Source organism: Suricata suricatta, chromosome 16 (genome assembly GCF_006229205.1).
Source record: "Suricata suricatta isolate VVHF042 chromosome 16, meerkat_22Aug2017_6uvM2_HiC, whole genome shotgun sequence".
NCBI lineage: Eukaryota > Metazoa > Chordata > Mammalia > Carnivora > Herpestidae > Suricata > Suricata suricatta.
This window is the reverse complement of record NC_043715.1, coordinates 11389699-11409907: the sequence shown is the minus strand read 5'-3', so window position 1 is coordinate 11409907 and position 20209 is coordinate 11389699. Positions and strand designations below refer to the sequence as shown.

At 43.2% G+C, this 20209-nt stretch overlaps 1 protein-coding gene across 8 annotated transcripts in view; it reads left to right on the top strand.

Annotated features, from left to right (window-relative positions):
* The window catches only part of ZFP1 (ZFP1 zinc finger protein), a 50194-nt gene extending 39446 nt beyond the window's left edge, over positions 1–10748 (top strand). For 4 of the 8 annotated variants that reach the window (XM_029924866.1, XM_029924865.1, XM_029924863.1 and 1 more), the window contains 2 exons: positions 8069–8195; positions 9620–10748. In XM_029924866.1, the coding sequence (XP_029780726.1) occupies positions 8069–8195; positions 9620–10695 (1203 nt within the window). In that variant the 3' untranslated portion in view covers positions 10696–10748. Of the gene's footprint in view, positions 1–6743; positions 7989–8043; positions 8196–9619 lie in introns of those variants that run through there. The other 4 variants (XM_029924867.1, XM_029924868.1, XM_029924862.1 and 1 more) reach the window with 3 other exon arrangements.
* Positions 10749–20209: the final 9461 nt, after the last annotated feature.

The following is a 20209-nucleotide window of genomic DNA, read 5'->3' as shown; positions in this document are numbered from 1 at the left end:
TTTCTGTGCAGTTGTGAATGGGATCAGTTTCTTGATTTCTCTTTCTGTTGCTTCATTATTGGTTTATAAAAATGCAACTGATTTCTGTACGTTGATTTTGTACCCTGCAACTTTACTGAATTCATGGATCAGTTCTAGAAGGCTTCTGGTGGAGTCGATCAGGTTTTCCATGTAGAGTATCATGTCATCTAGGCATAGTGAAAGTTTGACTTCTTCTTTGCCAATTCTGATGTTTTTTATGTCCTCTTGTTGTCTGATTGCTGATGCTAGGAATTCCAGCACTATGTTAAACAGCAGTGGTGAGAGTGGACATCCCTGTCGTGTTCCTGATCTCACAGGGAAAGCTCTGTTTTTCCCCATTGAGGATATTAGCTGTGGGCTTTTCATAAATGGCTTTTATAATGTTTAAGTAAGTTCCTTCTATCCTGACTTTCTTGAGGGTGTTTCTTAAGAAGGGATGTTGTATTTTGTCAAACACTTTTTCTGTATCTATCAATAGGATTATATGGTTTTTATTTTTTGTTAATGTGATGGATCATATTGATGGATTTGCGAATATTGAACCAGCCCTGTAACCCAGGAATAATTCCCACTTGATCATGATGGATAATTCTTTTTATATGCTGTTGAATTCAATTTGCTTGTATCTTGTTGAGTATTTTTGCATCTGTGTTCATTAAGGATATTGGTCGGTAGTTCTCTCTTTTTGTTGGGTCTCTGGTTTGGGAATCAAGGTGATGCTGGCTTCGTAGAATGAGTTTCGAAGTTTTCCTTTTATTTCTATTGTTTTGGAATAGTTTGAGAAGAATGGGGATTAGCTCTGCTTTAAATGTCTGGTAGAATTCCCCTGGGAAGCCATCAGGCCCTGGGCTCTTATTCATTGGGAGATTTTTAATAACGGATTCGATTTCTTCACTGGTTATCGATCTATTCATGCTTTCTGTCTCTTCCTGTTTGAATTTTGGTAGTGCATGTGTGTTTAGGAATTTGTCCATTTCTTCTAGGTTGTCCAGTTTGTTGGCATATAATTTTTCATAGTAATCTCTGATGATTGCTTGTATTTCTGAGGGATCAGTTGTAAAAGACCCATTTTCATTCATGATTTTGTCTATTTGGTACTCTGTCTTTTCTTTCTAAGGAGCCTGGCTAGAGGTTTATCAATTTTATTTTTTCAAAAAACCAATTCTTGGTTTCATTAATATGCTCAACTGTTTTTTTGGATTCTATGTTGTTTATTTCTGCCCTGATCTTTATTATTTCTTTTCTTCTGCTGGGTTTGGGGTGCTCTTGCTGCTCCCTTTCTAGTTCCATCAGGTGCTCTGTTAGATTTTGAATTTGCACTTTTTCTAGTTTGTTGAAATAGGCCTGAATTGCAATATACTTTACTCTTAGGACTGCCTTTGCTGCGTCCCAGAGAGTTTGGATTGTTGTATTTTTGTTTTCATTTGTTTCTATATATTTTTTAATTTCTTATCTAATTGCCTGATTAGCCCAATCATTCTTCAGTAGGGTGGTTTTTAACCTCCACATTTTTGGACATTTTCCAGACTTTTTCCTGTGGTTAATTTCAGGTTTCATAGCACAGTGATCTGAAAGTGTGCATGATATGATCTCAATGTGTTTATATTTATGGAGGGCTGCTTTGTGACCCAGTATGTGATCTATCTTGGACAATGTGCCATGCACACTCGAGAAGAAGGTGAATTCTCTAGCTTAAGGATGCAGAGTTCTAAATATATCTATCAATTCCATCTGTTCCAATGTGTCATTCAGGTCCATTGTTTCTTTGGTGATTTTCTGTCTGGTTGATCTATCCATTGCTGTCAGTGGAGTATTAAAGTCCCCTGCCATTAGCACATTCTTATCAATAAGATTGTTTCTGTTTGTGATTAGTTTTATGTATTTTGGTGCTCCCGAATTTGGTGTATTGGTGTTTATAATTGTTATCTCTTCCTGATGTAGAGATCCTGTAATTATTATATAATGTCCTTCTCCATCTTTTTTTACTGCCTTTACTTTAAGGTCTAGTTTGTCCGAAAGAAGTATGGCTACTCTGGCTTTCTTTTGACGTCCAGTCGCATGATAAATATTTCTGCCTCCTCTTACTTTCAATCTGAAGGTGTCTTAAGGTTTAAGGTGAGTCTCTTGCCAACAGCAAATAGATGGATTTTGGTTGGAGCATTCAGTCCATTTACATTCAGTGTTATTATCAGAAAACCACAGCACTGCCACAGTCGCCCCCAACTCCCAGCCGGGATCACGTAGGGGGAGGGAGCAGTGTCTCTTGGTGCAGGCAGGGATTCGCAGCGTCACTGCCGCCAACTCCCTGCTGGGATCACATAGAGGTGGGGGCTGTTTTTCCTGATGCCCCCCCGGGATTCGCACTGCCCAGCAATTATATATGGAGTGAGTTTTTCCTCTCCATGCAGGGTCAAATGTTCTTTATCTCTTCTCTAGAGACAGTACTATGAGCGTGTTAAGTTTCTCTTCCCTTTGTCTCTCAGGGGCTCCGTGCACTTGCCCCGTGTTGGGCTGGGGCTCCCACCTCCCCTGCACCTCTGAACTGGCCCGTTTTCCAGTCTCCCCAGTTCGCACTCAGGCGTCTTTGAGGTTGTCTTCTTTCTGGAGTCTGTATTTTCTCCTCCCACTCTTGCAGATAAGAGTAATGTCCTTCTCAGTTTGATATTGATGGATGGGGCAGACGAGGTTTACAGAGCTCCCTTCTTCTCCACCATCTTGCCTCCTCACTCTATATGGTGCGTTTTAAATTTCAGTTAAAAACTACATTTTCAGGCTGTAATGTTTTTCTGAGTATTTTTTTTCTCTTCAGTAAACTCACAACCCCAAGATCACGAGTTACACACTCTATTGACTGAGCCAGCCTGGCACCTCTTCTGTATTCTTTTACATATTCCTTTACAGTTAATCTGAAGTCTTGTGTACTAACTCTAATCTGTGGATTATCGCATACACTTCTGACTGTTGATCTCGTTTATTGTTTTATTATGCTGTTTTGGTTTTCCATAATATGTCTAGTAATTTTTGTGTGGTAGACGTGTATGATATATAATTTCCTCTAAAGAATGTTTTGTTTTGCCAATAATTTAACTGTCTGGCAGAACAAAACTGTTGCCCTTTACTAGTTCTCCTAGAGGCTTTCCCTCTTACTTGCACATATTAGCAACCACCCAAAGATCTGAGGTGAATTTTATGCAGAATTTTAGAGCCCCTCCTCTATGCCTTCTTTACCTTCATTACTTTGCCCCTAGATCTCAGTTGCTTTGCAGACTCAAATGCTAGTTTTAATTTTTTCAATGTAGTGAGAGCACCACTTGCTGCTTCGGTTTTATTTCTCTGTGCTACAGTTAAGATATTACCTTTAGGGACATTTTTGCAGTATATAGAATTCAAGATTAATACATTTTTTTCTTTCCGCACTTTTATCATCATCATCATCAGTGTGGGGCCCCCGCGTGTTCACTGTTCTCTCAGTAATTATAGCCCCAAAGTGGTTGCTGTCTCATGCTTGCAAATTGTTTTATGTATTTGTACAGCGTTGTTTTTCTCTCAGAATTTTGAAGTGGTTGTTTTTTAATGTTGTAGTCACGAATACAAAGGCCTTTTCTACTTATCAGAATGTGACCTTTCCGTTCTCTCCTGAAACTTGTAGACTTTGCTCTTTGTATCCACTGTTTTAATTTTTCCTCTGATGATTTGTTTTTTAATTCCTGTTTGCATGATTGTTCATAAGATATTTCTTCTTTTTTTGTTTGTGAAGTGTGAAAATGCAGAGAAATGCAAAGAAGAAAGTGTTAGGCTGAGCTATATGAAACTGCAATATTTGTATGTCACAACAGTTGCATGTCATCAATTTCAATATGATTCAACCTAATAACTAACAACCTATTACAGAATCCAAGTCAAGACTTAACATCTTGGCTTATTTGCTTCCATACGTGTTGTATATTGAAGGTTTTTGTCTTTATGTGACACAGTTCCTACATGAATTCTCTTACTCTTTCTCACCATCATGGTTCTGACCTCCCAAGCAGGCTGTCACTCCTGGTATTAAGTCACCTTATTCAATATTAAAATTCTCTTGGCCATTAAAGATTGTTTCCTTACTTTAGAGGTGGCCAATATTATAAGTTTTATGCAGGTGTATCCATTTCTTTTTTTCATATTTTTTACATATTAAATAGAATTTATAGAATTTGGTGGTCATGGTATATTCTTGGAATTCTGTTTTCACTAATTTAACAAATTACTAATGTTCTTGTGCCAGCATTTCTGCACCTTTTATTTTAAGGATTCGTTATTTAACTTTGCCTCTTGTAAAAAGTTGAGTTTTTTAAAGACTTCTCTGAAGGTCTTAACCTTTTATTAAATGTTTATTCTATTTTATTTCTAGTTTTCTTCTTGGCACTTTGAGCACTTTTCTTCCTCTACTTGTCTGTCAAAATATATTTCCATTCTCATGAAGGTTTAGCTTACTCTTTTGGTGTTTGCTTATGTTTTAAACAAAATTTAAAAAGCAAATCACAATTTATATTTTCCTTCCAACACAGTACTCTCTCTCTGCCACCACTCCCAGGTTTCTGGCATCCAAAAATTAGTTTCAGCTAATTATTTAACACCTCCTTCCCACATTCCATATATAATTATTTTAACAACTTATTTGCTCCCTGATGCTTTTTTATATTTAGCTGATTCTTGCTAGGTTTAATTATCTTCTTTATGGTTCAGATCATTTTATAGTAGTAAAAACATCAAGCACTAACACGTCTACTGTTCGGCTGTCATCCTTTTAGTTCAGGCTGTTCAATTATGCCCATGAGCCAGATGGCATTCCGCCTTGCTTTTATATGACCCACCGCTAAGAGTGGTGTTTACATTTTTTTAATGGCTACGAAAAAGAAATCAAAAGAATAGTATTTTATGATATGAAAAGTATATGGATTTCACATTTCCTGGTCCAGAAATCAGAGCCACGCCTGTCTACGTGTTTCCTGTGCTTGCTGTCCCGCTGCAGTGGCAGACAGGATCGGTTGTAGTTTAGACTATGTGTGGTCTGTGGAATCGAAAGTATTTACTACTTGGCCCTTTGTAGAAAGTTTGCCAACTCCTATTCTAGTATTTTCAGTACTTTAAGATAGTCTGTTATTTACTGGCTTACATTGTTTCTGTTGAAGTCAGCTAGCAGTTGTATTGTGCCTTTTTAGGCACTGCCTCCTTTTTCCTCTGGGATTTTTAACAGTTTTGTGATGATGTAGATAATGTGATTGTATTTGAGTTTCTTGGGATTAATGGTGTATTCTGATGAGAGTAGTTTTGGAAAATCCTAAAAAATCTAACATGTAGAGGGGAGAGTGGAAAGAATAAGACACTTTTAACATAAGAATGCAGCCACAAGAGATACAAACAAAATAGTCCAGGGTTTAAAACTGAGCAGGAACTCTCAATATGGAAGGATCACATCTAAGTGATGTAAGAAGTGATCTTACTAGAAAGATGTTTGCATAGAGAGGAAAGCCATGGGAAAGAGGGATGGAAAAGAAATTTGAATGGTGTTGAATGCTGGGTGAGTCATGAGTTTATCAGTTTTCAGTTGGTTATGTAGGTCTTATCAAGGTAAACATTAAAAATGGATTTTTGATTTAGAATATTTTCATATTATGTGTTTATCAGGATGTATCTCCATTGTTAAGTCAAAGAGGATCTAACAGTTTCAAGAGTTGAGGAAGGGGGGGTTAAAAAACCGTCTGCTCTGGATGTCATATACACTAGCTATACCTCTACTCATGGCCATAGGCTTTCTGCTCAGAATACCATATTCCTTCCAGATGGAAACTACATACTGTCTTGACAAAAGTCTTTGAAGTCATTCTTGACATCTGTTTTAATGCTATGGTATCAAAATTGTTTTATAAACAATTTTTTGAGTTGTTTGTATAGAGTATGGAAAAGAGCACTGTGAGAAAATGGTAGAGTCATTTCTTAATTATTGTAACTTAAGTCAAAGTCATGTGCCACAGGTCTGTCCCCCTTGTTGATCTGGCAGCCATACCAAAGTTCTTACTGTACCAGTCATTTGGCCAAGTGGATATAGATAAGTAAAATCCATGTAGCTGTCATTCAGGCCAAGAAATAGAAAATAGCCAGGATTCTTGAAGCTCTTGTGAATCTCCCTGTGTACCTGGAATGAGTTAATTTGTATTGCTTTGTAATACTCAATTGTTTTAATATACCACAAGAAATCAATCTATTTATGAGCATTTGTTTTTGTAGCTTTGGTGTCTTATGTAAAATGCAGCTGTGAACATTATTGATTTCTAATTTTTTATTAAGACAGAATTATATTGCTAAATGATCACAAGTCTGGTGAACTTCCATCACCATATACAGGTTTGTTTTTACTGTGATGATAGCTTTTAAGTTCTATTCTCTTACCAACTTTAAAATATGCAATACAGTATTGTTCATACTGTACGTTACATCCCAAGGTTTTCTTTATAACTGGAAGTTTGTACCTTTTTTTTTTTTAATTTTTTAAATGTTTTATTTATTTTTGATACAGAGCAAGACAGAGCATGAGATGGGGAGGGGCAGAGAGAGAAGGAGACACAGAAATCCGAAGCAGGCTCCAGGCTCTGAGCTAGCTGTCTGCACAGAGCCTGATGCGGGGCTCGAACCCACAAATGTGAGATCTGACCTGTGCCGAAGTCGGAGGCTTAACCGACTGAGCCACCCAGGCGCCCCAGGAAGTTTGTACCTTTTGACCCCCCTCCCCCAGTCCCATTTTGCCCACTCCCCACCCTGGCAACCAGTCTATTCTCTGTATGCATGAACTTGATTGTTTTGGTTTCTGTAGGGTTGTTTTAGATTCCACATACAGGTGAGACAATACGGTATTTGTCTTTCTGACTAACTTCACTTAGCATAATGTCCTCAGGATCCACCCATGTTGTCTCAAGTGACCAGATTTTCTCTTTTAGGGCCAATATTCCATTGTATGTATATGCCACATATTCTTTATCCATTTGTCTCTTATTGGACACTTTTTTCCATATCTTGGCTATTGGAAATAATGCCGCAATGAATGTGGGTGTGCATATATCATTTCAAGTTAGTGTTTTTATTTTCTTTGGCTAAAAAGCCAGAAGTGGAATTGTTGGATCATGGGGTAGTTCTGTCTTTTGAGGAGCCTTCACACTGTGTTCCTTCGTGGCTGTACCAGTTTACGTTCCCACCGTGTGCTCTCCAGCCCCTCACGGACATGTGTGATCGCGGTCTGCTAGCAGCCGCTCGCATAGGTGGGAGGCCCTCACCTGCCATGGTCTTGATTCGCATTCCTCCAGTGCTCGGCCGGGCATCTTCCCAGGCACCTGTTGGCCGGGGGTAGGTCTTATTTTAGAAAAATGTTCAGATATTCTGCCCATTTATTAATCAGATTGTTTTTTCAGATGAATTGCAAGTATTTTATCCCATTTTAGAAGGGTTCCTTTTCATTTTGTCAGTGGTTTCTTTTCTGTGTAAATGCTTTTTGGTTTGATATAGTTCTACTTGTTTATTTTTGCTTTTGTACCATTTGTATGGCTTGGATATGGTAGATCTCTTCTTATGCCTGATATTTTTCCTTGCAATTGTAAGCTCATCTGTGGCCTTTAAATATTTAAAGCTTTAATTAACTCTTTAATATTGTCTGATTTGATACCACAAAAAATAATACCTATGAGTATCATTTCTGTACTGATAACATTAAATGCTATGCATTTGTTTACATATTTATCCTCCCTATCCACATTTTCAGAGGAGAAACCATATTTTATTAATTTTAGATACCTGTTGTATAGGACAGTGCCAGAGACGTAGGGGATCTAAATAAATGTCTTATTTGTAAAAATGTTTGGGAAACATGATAAAACAGTGAAGATGTACAGTTGTTATCCTATGTAAATTTTCATGGTGAATGACTCTTTTACAATGAGGTAAGAATAACTTTTCACATATCCTTTCTACATTGCCCAATTCTGGTCATTTCAGAATGAATAGCAATATACCATTTCAGGGATCAGTTTCATTCACGGATGTGACTGTGGACTTCACTCAGGAGGAATGGGAGCAACTGGACCCCTCCCAGAGGATCCTTTACATGGACGTGATGCTGGAGAATTACAGCAACTTACTCTCCGTGGGTAAGGACAGCTCTTTGTGCGGCTCCGTGCTTGCCTAGCATTTATATCCTTTCTCCGTTACCAAAAATGCTGAGCTTCTGACTTTCGCTAAGTGGTTGTGGGCTGGTGCTTCAGATGTTGAAGCTGAGAGAGAGTGGAGGCTATGAAGTTTTTCCTTATTTGGGGGATTTCTGAAGTCAACGCAGTGAGGAGCTATGTTCCATTAGCAAGTTCTCTGATATTATCAAACCAGACATGATTTTCAAGTTGGAGTAAGGGAAGAGGTGTAGAGAGCATAAGAATGGTCAGTTCAGAACTTTCTAGGGAAGATGTCAAAAGAGGGAAGGTGCGTCAAAAGCCAATTGAAGTAGTATCCTAGGGATTATGAATGGGTTGAAATATTTTACATATTTTTTTAAGAATTAACTTTTTTAGATCCTTCAACACCAGATGACCTGTATTCCTCAGATGTCAGAATCCTACCTCCAACTATCAGTCTCACTCCGCTTAACAATTTAACTTTTTTCTCTCACACTTGAACCTTGACATTTGCCTAAACTTGTCTTACACCTTTGTGATTAACTGCTCTTTCATTAGTCTGAGTGATACACTGTCCTAGACACAAATGTCAGGAATAGCCAGGAACACATGAATAAAAATAAAGGTTATTAAAGGTCTAGGTCAAGGTTGGGTAAACCTGATCCTTAAGATTCCTTCACATAAAAGCAGCACCAAGACTGGCTTAGAGAAGAAATTGGACACATTAGAAGGGGAAAAAATAAGGTATTTCAGTGGGAAGGAGTAAAATAAATGATTCTGTCACAAGGATCTTGAACCCTTGGATTTATTTTATATTTTCTGCAGAATATGGGTTCTGGATCTTGTCATCAATACAAAAGTTATACATTAGAGATTTGGGTCTTTGCAGTAGGCTTATCTCTGCAGACCTGTGAAGCGTTGCTGTTAGGAAGGTGTGTGGCTTGGGAATGCGGAGGGAGAACAAACCTGGGGGAGAGGCCGAAGCTAAACTCCGCTCCGCCTTCAACATGTCTGTCCACTTGTTCTCTCGGTCTGTGCTGACTTTGCCGTGTCCTTGAGAACACGGAGTCTCCTTCATCCCTGGATGTGTCAATTTTCTCACATCATTTGTGCCCTGTTTGCTGCCCTTGGCTTTTTATTTTACTTGACCTTCTAAGGTCACTCTGTTACCTGGCAAGGCTTCGAGTCCATTGTCAGCTTCCACTTCTTTTCTTGCCACAGGCTTTTTTTTTTTGTCTTTCCAAGTTTAAGAACTAGGCAGAATTGGCATTGGCGACTTTCCGATCCTGGAAGACTGGATCCCACACTAAAGAGCCAGCTCTGCTCTGGAACCGTGGCAGAGACTCCCTTTCTCTAGCCTGACAGGGACGGGGCTGACCCCGCGTGTCTCCTGTGCTCTCTCCTAGAGGTGTGGAAGGCCGACGCCCAGCTGGAGCAGGACCACAGCGGCCCAGATGAGCAGGCGAGGCCCTTTATCATTTTTAAGAACCAAACCCCCATTGAGGAAAGAGATAATCTCTTTGGAAAAACATTTAATCTGAGCACAGATTTTGTTTCCTTAAGGCAAGTACCCTATAAATACGACTTATATGAAAAAACTTTGAAATCTAATTCAGACTTGATTAATAGCAATAGAAGCTATGTAAGAAAGAGAGCCGATGAATGTAATGGATTTGGAAAAGCACTCCTCTATCTGAAGCAAGAGAAAACCCATCATGGGTTGGAATACTCAGAATATAATAAAAGCGGGAAAGTCTTTAAAGAAGCCATTTTTAAACATCAGAAAATAAGAAATTTGGTACAGCCTTTTATTTGTAATTACTGTGACAAGGCTTTCTCCTTTAAGTCACTCCTCATTAGCCACAAGAGAATACACACTGGAGAAAAGCCTTACGAATGTAACGTGTGTAAGAAAACCTTCTCCCATAAGGCAAACCTCATTAAACATCAAAGAATTCACACGGGGGAGAAACCCTTCGAATGTATTGAATGCGGCAAAGCTTTCACCCACCAGTCGAACCTCATCGTCCACCAGAGGGCGCACATGGAGAAGAAGCCCTATGAGTGCGGCGACTGCGGTAAGACGTTCGCCCAGAAGTTTGAACTGACCACACACCAGAGAATTCATACAGGAGAACGACCCTACGAGTGTAATGAGTGTGCAAAAACCTTCTTCAAGAAGTCCAACCTCATTATACATCAGAAGATCCACACGGGGGAGAAGCGCTATGAGTGCAGTGAATGTGGAAAATCCTTTATCCAGAACTCACAGCTCATCATACACATGAGAACTCACACGGGAGAGAAACCCTACGAGTGTACTGAATGCGGCAAGACATTCAGCCAGAGGTCAACCCTGAGGTTACATTTGCGGATCCACACAGGAGAGAAACCGTACGAGTGCGCTGAGTGTGGGAAGGCCTTCAGCAGGAAGTCCCGACTCAGCGTCCACCAGAGGGTCCACCTGGGGGAGAAGCCCTGAGGCGGCGGCCAGCATGTTGGGTGGAGAACCCAGGATCCCTGGGGGGGGGGGGGGCAACCGCACAAAGGTACTGAAGGAACGTGGAAGTCCGTGGTGGGATACAATCCATCAAATCCAAACACGTGTGAAAACAGGGTCCCCTGAGAACCGCATGATGCCCGGAGTTAGAGATGCTGCCCAGCCCAAGCGGAGATGCAGTTGTGAATAGACACGCTGAGTCAGGTTACAGTGAGCTTTTAAAAATCTCCAGTGACTCAAGAATGAAATAGTCTGGGCAGTAGCATAAGGAATCTATGGATTGTACCCCAGGAGTTGAGTGGCTGTGAAGTATGTCTCAAAACTAAAATCCTGTCTTACATCTAAATTTAACACAGACACTGGGAGTTCAAAATTCTTGTCCTCTGATAATTAGGACGTAAGATTTTTCCGTACTAAACATCACGTGTCCTTCAGTACCTTTACAACCCAGTATGCATTCCAGATGACATGGGTGACAGGTGGAGGAGGGTGCCGCGTCTCTCTCCTCCTGCTTGCTGGCACGGTTGAGTTGGTCTGACCATCATTATTCAGCTGCCTATTCAGTAAACAGAAGACACTGTTGAAGGTTCAGCTTGCTTCTGGGGTTGCTAGAAGCATTATTCACATAAATCTGAGAGAGAGAATGAAGAGGGGGTTTGGGGAGTCACAGACCCCTGTGGGCGGTCACTCAGTGTGCGCTTCACAGCCGAAGAGGGTGCCCGGGGCGCAGTTCCGTTGCGGTGGGTTGTTTACATACAAATGCATGTATTTTACCATATTGTGTAACCCAGGAACTACGTGTGTTTTTACTTGTGTTGCTCTTAATATTTTATGCATTGTCTTACAAAAAAGTAGGATGTGTATGTGGTGCACAAGTGTTACATTTCAGAGACTTTAGAGAAAAAACTCAATAAATGTCTTAGTGCTTTTTCAAATGTCCATGTGCACAACTCACGTTAGAAATCCATTTCTGCCACATTCTGTTTAAACGAGGCATTTTCACTCCCTGAGTTTCACGGTCATCAGCTAAAAGCATTTTCTTTTGGAACATGAGTACAAGCCTTTCTGTAAAGGTTCAAAGTTAGACTTCTAAATGAACCTCAAAGAAAAACTTTGAATAACTCGGAGGTAAAGTATCTTCCTATTCATTTCAAATTCCCAAGTTCCTCTCCCGGTCAGTCATGAATCACACACTAGAATTGTCACTGTACAAATGGCCTTTTTTCTTGTTTCTGAAGATCATTGCTATGCTGTGACCTCCATAAATGTGAGTGACTTTCTGCATAGATTTACAGAACATCTAAAGTTTTTGTCTTTCTAAAATTGTCACCTTGTCTACTAGGGGCAAGGAAGCAGGAGGGAGGAGCCATCTCAGGCACTGCTGCTAGAATGGGAGTTGTGACTTTCTCTTAACAGTAGAAACAGACATCGCCTTCAGGGGTGCCGAGGTGGCTCAGCTGGTTCAACACAGACTCTTGGTTTCAGCTCAGGTCATGAGCTCACGTTTGTGAGTTCGAACCCCACACTGGGTGCCGATAGCATGGAGCCTGCTTGGGATTCTCTCTCCCCCACCTCTCAGCCCCTCCCCCGCTTGTGCTCTCTCAATAAACCCACAAACATTAAAAACATACATACATACTTTTCAATCCAGGAGTCTCACTCCTGGGAACCTATCCCTAAGAAAAAATAGAAGTGCCAGTACTTAAGATTATAGGTTTATCAATGTATATTGTATTTTTTGATAAGGACAAGAGAAAAATGAACGACCATCACTAAAGAGAATGATTGAATACACACACTGTAGTAAAAATATACCATGGCTGGATGGTGTTCCATGGCAAAGAATGTGTAGGAGCAGATGCCTCCGCGTCAGATGAGGAGAGGGAGGGAGGGAGTTTGTGTATACACCATGTTTTTAAAATAAAGATCTAAAAACCTTATACATCTGTGTATTTGTGTGTATTGTTACTAGTGTATGGACCTGGAGAATAGAATTCTCCTGTATCAAAAATATAATTGCCATTAAGTCCAGTGAAGAAATTTTCATGTATTCCTTGGTCCCTAAATTAATACTCACATATACTAAAATAACACGGTAAGTCATCATCCAGTAAAATAATTAACACGAGTTGACAGCATAAGGCAGGTTCTCTTCCTCTACAGGACAGCTGGCTGCCATGCTGCAGCTCTAGCTGTCCTAACCATCCAGGGTGTTTGAGCCCGCGCTCTCCACGAAGACACGGATTTGACATTCATTGTTCACATAATGAAACCTCTCTCTCTCTCTCTCTCTCTCCCTCCCTCTCTCTCTCTCTCTCTCTCTCTCTCTCTCTCACACACACACACACACACACACACACACACACAGAGTAAAAAGGGGCACCTGGGTGGCTCAGTCCAACCTCAGCTCAGGTCATGATCTCATGGCCCCTGGGTTCAAGACCCATATTGGGCTCTGTGCTGACAACTGGAGTCTGCTTTGGATTCTGTGTCTCCCTCTTTCTCTGCCGCTCCCCCACTCACATTTGCTCTCTGTTCTTTCAAAAATAAACATTAAAAAAAAATTTTTTTTAAAGAGGGGGAGAGACCAAGATGTAGGAGTCAGTCCTCTGACGCTGGGAGCATTGTGCTTGATGGTAGTGGGAGGCCTGTGGGACTGGCCTCATCACTTTGCCCAGGACAACAGACGCTACGTGTTAAAAATAAAGTCAGGTTTTGTTTGTGATAAGGATCAGCCTAAGCGCAGGTAAGGACTGGCTGTGGTCAGCTGGTCCGGCTGTACTAGGTACAGGAACAGGTGGAAGAGTGGGCCCAGGCTGGCCAGGCCTCACAAGGAGGGGGCAGCTGATGGGGGCCCCACTGTGACAGACTGTTATTGATGGAACAGGCCATCTAGAGGAATGGGTGATCAAAGCAGGTAGAAAAATTTGTCCTCAAACTGCTCAAGCTGCTGAGAATGCTCAATATGGCTCCCCTGGGGCCTTGGGAGGTCAAATGCTAATAAATATTAGCAACAATAGTTGCCACCATACCAGTAGTAGTAGGAATAGTACTAACAGTACTGCTATTAGTGATGATGAATAGGCATTGCTAATCTACTCTTGGCTACATGCTGTTTGCTTTATATGCATTTGCTCATTTAATACTCAACATGAGACGAGTTTATTATTCTTATTTATAAATGAAGAAACAAGTTCAGAGAGGTAAGGAATCTGCTCAAAGTACATGAAGTGGTACAATATTAACTCTAAAATATGTAACCTTAACTTTCCATATTCTTAATCTAGAGCAACCACAAAAAAATGAGAAAAGGTATATCTAAAAATGCCAGTAGATAGAAAGCTAAAAATATTACTTAGCCCAAAGAAGAAAGAAAAGAAAGGAAAACAGAAAATGAAAAGTAAAATGGTAGACCTAAAGTTCAACCATATTAATAAAAGACAGACATTGTCTAATAATTAAAGCAAGACAAAACTACATGCTTACTAAGAATCATGTATTTACTGTAAAGACAAGGATGCAAAGTGGATTACCTGTAAGCATTAAACACAAAGTTGGGGAGGCGCTGTTCCTACCAGATAAAGTAGACTTCACAGAGGTGCTCCAGATAAAGGGCAATAATGATAAAGAGGTTGATTTAAGAAGACAAACATGTATGTGCCTAATAATAGGGCTTCAAAATGGAGAAAGTGGGGCACCTGGGTGGCTCAGTCACTTAAGCCTGAGACTTTTGATTTCAGCTGAGGTCATGATCTTGAGGTGTGTTGGTCTGAGCCCTGTGACAGCAGCGGTGCTGCTTGGGATCCTCTCTCCCCGCTCTACCCTTTTCCTGCTGTGTTCTCTCTCAAAATAAGTAAACTTTAAAGAAAAAAAATGGATGAAGCCGCTATGGAAAACAGTGTGGAGGTTCCTCAAAAAACTATCCATAGAACTCCCCTATGACCCAGCAATAGCATTGCTAGGGATTTACCCAAGGGATACAGAAGTGCTGATGCATAGGGGCACATGGACCCCAATGTTCATAGCGGCAATGTCAACAATAGCCAAATCATGGAGGGAGCCTAAATGTCCATCACCTGATGAGTGGATCAAGAAGATGTGGTATATATACACAATGGAGTACTACATGGCCATGAGAAAGAATGAAATCTGGCCATTTGTAGGAAAGTGGATGGACCTCGAGGGTTTCATGCTAAGCGAAATAAGTCAGGCAGAGAAGGACAGATACCATATGTTTGCACTCATAGGTCTAACAGGAGAAACCTATCAGAGGACCATAGAGAGGGAAAGGGGGGGAGGGGGAAAGGGGGGAGAGAGGGAAAGCGGGGGAGAGAGGGACGCATAACCTGAGAGACTACTGAATATGGAAAATGAACCGAGGGTTGAATGGAGGAGGGCACTTGTGGGGAAGAGCACTGGGTGTTATATGGAAACCAATTTGACAATAAACTATTATAAATTAAAAAAAGGGTAACTCAGAAAAAAAGAAAAAATGGAGAAAGCAAATATTGACATTTAAAGGAAGAAAGACAAATCACAAGCACAGTTGATTTTAACACCTCTCAGCAAATGATAGAATTCAACAAAAATTCAATATAGAAAATATGAATAATCATCACCTTAGTCTAATTGACTTTAATGGAACATCTTACCAACAGCTACAGAATACACATTCTTTTCAAGTGCGTGTTGCACACTCACTAAAATAGACCTATGCTTGGCCATACAAGTCCTAGTGCATTTAAAAGGATTGAAATCATACAGTGTGTTCTCTGACCACAACAAAATTAAGTAAAAACCAGTAACAAGGTAAATGTAGCAGAAGCACCTGACAATGGACACTTTGTTGTAACTCAAGCGCCTGAGAGCTTTCCATTGCCGAGGCATCCACTTGAAAGATAGCTATTTAAGTTGGTTTCATTTTGAGAGAGGCTAAGAGGGAGAGCGTGCACACGTGCCCACAGACCAGGGTGGGCGGCAGAGAGAATCCTAAGCAGGCTCTGAGCACTAGCCCAAGAGCCCGATGTGGGGCTCGAACCGATGAGTCATGAGATCATGACCTGAGCCAAAAATGATGAGTCAATGCACAACTGACGGAGCCGCCCAGGCGCCCCAACGTAGGTATTTAAAATGAACACATTGCCAGCACAACAAAACTGAGCAAAGAACCAGGCAGCTCCCGCCCCCCCCCCCAAAAGTTTCCTTTATTTTAGAGAGATCTGTTTAACTTAAATAACTATTTGGCTTGTTTTTCCCTTCCCACACTTTAATTCCTGTCCTGTGTTTTAAGCTCACTAATAAGGAGTGAAATCATAAAGCCCTAGGCCCCCACCCTTAACCCCAATACAAGCCAAAGCCCTGGCCTGCGCGGTCATGCCCGCCCTCTGCCAGTTTCCCTGTGTGGCCCCAGGCATGCCTTGAACCCTCTAGAACCGGGAGTGATACATCTTGGGATTCCCCACCCCTGGTCTCCTGATGGTTATTACAGAGGGAGTCTTGCAATTCTAAGAACCCCACTTGTCCAGTCACAGCTCTGGTTCCAAAAGGGGAGAAGTGTGTGGGGGGCTCTCTGGCATTGCTAGATGGTAGCAGCAGGATCCATAGGCAGAGGCCGGAGCAGTTGGCGCAGCAGGCAGGACGGCACGACTGTCCTTGCACTTAACTGACAGGAATGCCCTTTAGCCGCACCCGGTTCACCGACTGACCCACGTGGCCAGCAGCGGGGAAAGGAGCGCCTGTCGCTGGAGGCCACGCTGCTGTGTGCTGCTGCCTGCCGCCACGCTCCGTGTGGCCTGCGGCATCCCTCCCCAGATGTCACCGCTGCCGTTCTAATTCAGCTTCCTCCCAGAGCAGCAGGGTCAAGGCCATATTGTCTAGTAAGATTGGAACAGTAGATGAAAAGCCCTTAATTATAAACGTACAGCACGGCCCTCCGTGCCCCGAGGACGAGTGGAGTGGGCCCCAGGACTGCTGTGGCACCCAAGTGGAGTGTGGTCCATGTTCTGGACCAAGGACACGAAGAAAGGATATTCCCGTTAGGAGGACAGGAGCCCTCTGCCGTGACCACCCGGCCCCTGGCTTGTGCCTGGACTACACGGCCTAGCCCAGGGGAGTGAAATAGCCTTGCAACGGAAACCAGTGGCACCACGAAAGGGAAATGTGGCAGAGGTCTACGGCCTCTGTGTCACCGATTCGCTCACCGCTGTCATTCTGTGTCCACCGACCCAATGGGGTATTGTGGGTCCAATCCCTGTCGCGATGCTGCTTTAAAACAAAACAAAAAACCGGACAAATCTAACCATCCCAAACATCTGCAGCCGGCGCCTCCTAAAGTCCCTGAGAGCGGACATCAGCTCCTTGGTACGTGCGGAACCTCCGTGAAAGGTTCCTGGGCCTTGCTCAGTGCCACGCGTACTAACTGCCAAGGCCCTGGGGCTAACACTCAGAGGCCTAGGGACTTCGCCCAGACACCTGTGAGCATTGCACTCACGGAGGCAGACCCCAGACCCAGAGAGGTCCTGGGAAGGTAAGTGTGCCCAGGACTGTCCTCACACCCTTTCTGGTGACAGCACAAGATTAAGGTAACAGGAGAAAAATCACAAAGTAGAAACTGAGATCAGAAACTGTACCTTAACTGAAATTCAAACCTTTAAGATTTTGTGCAGAGCGGAAGAGAGAAGGGAACTGATGGGCTATCCCGAGTTTTGGGGGCTGGGTTCTGGATTATTGCTCCCTGCCGCTGAAATGCATTAACGGTGCCTCCCTAGACGGCACACTCCATACATAGCCTGCTCAAATACCGGCCGGGCTGCCTGCTTGTTCCCTCCGAGATGCCGAGATGCCGCAGGTCCCAAGGCCCCACCCGCTGCTGTCACCTGATCAGAGTAGAATCAATAAACATACCTCACAAGGCCCCCCCTGCTGCGAAAGGAAAATCTGCCAGGGTTGAGACCTGAGTCTGAGCAAGAGGGAGAAGGGAAGGCAAAGGCCCCTGGAGCCTCCGATTCCTACCAGGGCCTTCCCTTTCCTCGCTCGGCTACTTACTGCCCGGCACCCTGCCCACCTTCTCACTCTCACAGTGAGGACAGCCAAGGCCCACAGTGGATGGGAAACACTGACAAAGCCCAGCTGCTGCTGTGCAGAGTCCGAATGCTCCGGGGGGGGGGGGGGGGGGGGGGGGGCGGGGTTCTGGCCCTGATCCCACCGCGTGTGTGGGAAAGGCAGTGGGAATCACCACCAAGTGATTCTCAGACACCAGCTGGTGCCCTAACATTCGCTCCATTCTGATGCTGTCCACTTGACCTCACATCAGATTCCACAGACTGAGCATTCAGGCCCAAACCCCTTTTGGGCTTTTAAGAAGGCTTCGCTCTAACAGCCCAAGTTATTTCATCATTGACCACTGGTGACTCGACTCAATCTCCAGCCTCTCTCCCCCCCCCCCCCAAAGCTCAGGGGGTGGGACTGAAGGCTCCGAACAGTCAGGCCTCGGGTCGGCTCCACTGGCAGCCAGCCCATCTTCAGGGAGTTCCTAGAGTCATCTCATGAACACAGAAGACACCTTCGCATCATCCCTTTTATCACTTAGGAAATTACAAAGGTGTTAGCAGCTCTGTGCAGGAAATAGGGACAAAACCCAAATATAAACCTATTATAAATCACATCACAGACCCCCCCTCCCCATTCTCAATCATGGGTCCCTTATAACAAAACAATCTTAAAAGTTACTGGCATCTTACTAGAAGGCCATGACCCACTGGTAACTATCCAGGCCATCATCTCCTGTGAAAATGTCTCCTGTGGTGGTGATGCCACTCAGATTTGCAAGCCACCAATCTTGTCAGGTTCCAAAAGCAGGAGCTGTCTCAATACATGGCCTCCCCCTTTCATGCATCTGTTACCGTCCAGCTAAGAGACCCTAACGCCTCTTGCTCTGAGCCTCTTTTGAGATGTTCCTGTAACATGGGGCGTCCCTCATTACATAACCGCTTCTTCAGTCCTTTACCCATAGATATGTTTTTCCTTCTCTTCATTTGAACCCAAACTTCTCCCCCTTTGGAGGAGACATTAGATTTGACCACTGAGCTGGCCTAGATTACAGACAGCTTTCCAAACAGGAGGTTGTCCTTCTTGAAACTGCCACCTGTAAACCACGCAGCCCTTTGTTGTCCAGACGAGAGCGGGTCCTGGGGCACCATCCACGTGACAGTTGGTTCCAGCGGCTCCTCAGGTGGCCCCGAAGGTGGTCCTTGAGGAAAAGGGGCTCCCTGTGTTCCCTGGCAGCATACCCTGAGGTGAACCACTTCCAATTATGGAACTCTTCTGGGCACAGCTTTCCTAATGAGAGTCTCTCTCTGACGTCACCCAAGACATTACAAGTATCTCAGGTTTCACGATTATTTTATGTCCTTCTGTCACCAAGGCAGTCTCAATTAGTGCCCAGTAGCAGGTGTGTCCCTCAGGTGGTGGGGACTGGCCGGCCTCATGTGGTAGCTGGGCATTTTCTGGTCCAAAATCCCCACAGTCACAACGGGGAGGCTGTCGCGAGCACTCTGTAAGAACGAGCCTACACGAGCGGTCTTTCCGCAGCATCCGCTTGTATTCAGCCATGAAGCAAGGCTAACGGAATTGTAAAGCAGTTTCAGGATTCCAAACTCAGTGACATTTCGCTACTCATCTCACTTGGCTTCGTATGTGCCACATAAAGTCAAGCACAATAATACAAAGTCACACAACAAAGATAAAACAAGGGGTAAGAAGATACCGAACAGACGTGAAGTCCGTCTGTGAGCTTGCCATTGAGACAAGGCCTCGGTCCGGTCTGAGTCAGCTCTCGACGCTTACTGCAGATTATGTTCAACGTGGAGCCGCTCTGTTACATTCAAAGATCATTCAGGCAGAGCCTTTCGTGGGAGTTGCCTTTCTGATGCGGCCGGACATCGTCTGGAGAGTCTGACAGTTGGCTGAAGTTTTCCCATTTTCAAGGCGTTTCATCAGTCCTGGGCCTTTGCAGGTCTCTCCCGGTTCTAGTGATCATCAGCTCCTGGCTCTTCTAGATTCTTGTGGCCTTACAGACAATCAGTCCTTAGTCCTGCCAGTCTGTGCTGGTTCTGAGGACACCAGTCTTAGCTACAGTACCCTGGGCTGCTTACGTCACTGCTTGACATGAGTGACTCCATCTTGCTCTCTACCGAGGTGTTCATAGGCTATTGCCACAAAACCCAGTCTGCATGAGTACAGAGGGCAGACATCCCACAGTCACAAGGGAGTTGGTGTCACAAGGCTCCAAAGGCACCGAGACAGAAGCCCTACCACATTTTGTAATCCATACATGCCCTCCTTTTGTTCAGGTCCCCACTCAAAAATGCAGCTGTGGGTGGTCGTAGAGATGGGAGTCAGCAAATCAGGTGTGACATATGCCTTCTCCAAAATCCAAATACACCAACTAAATGCTAGCTTCTTGTTTGGTCCTAGGAATGGGTAGCAACAGTTTATT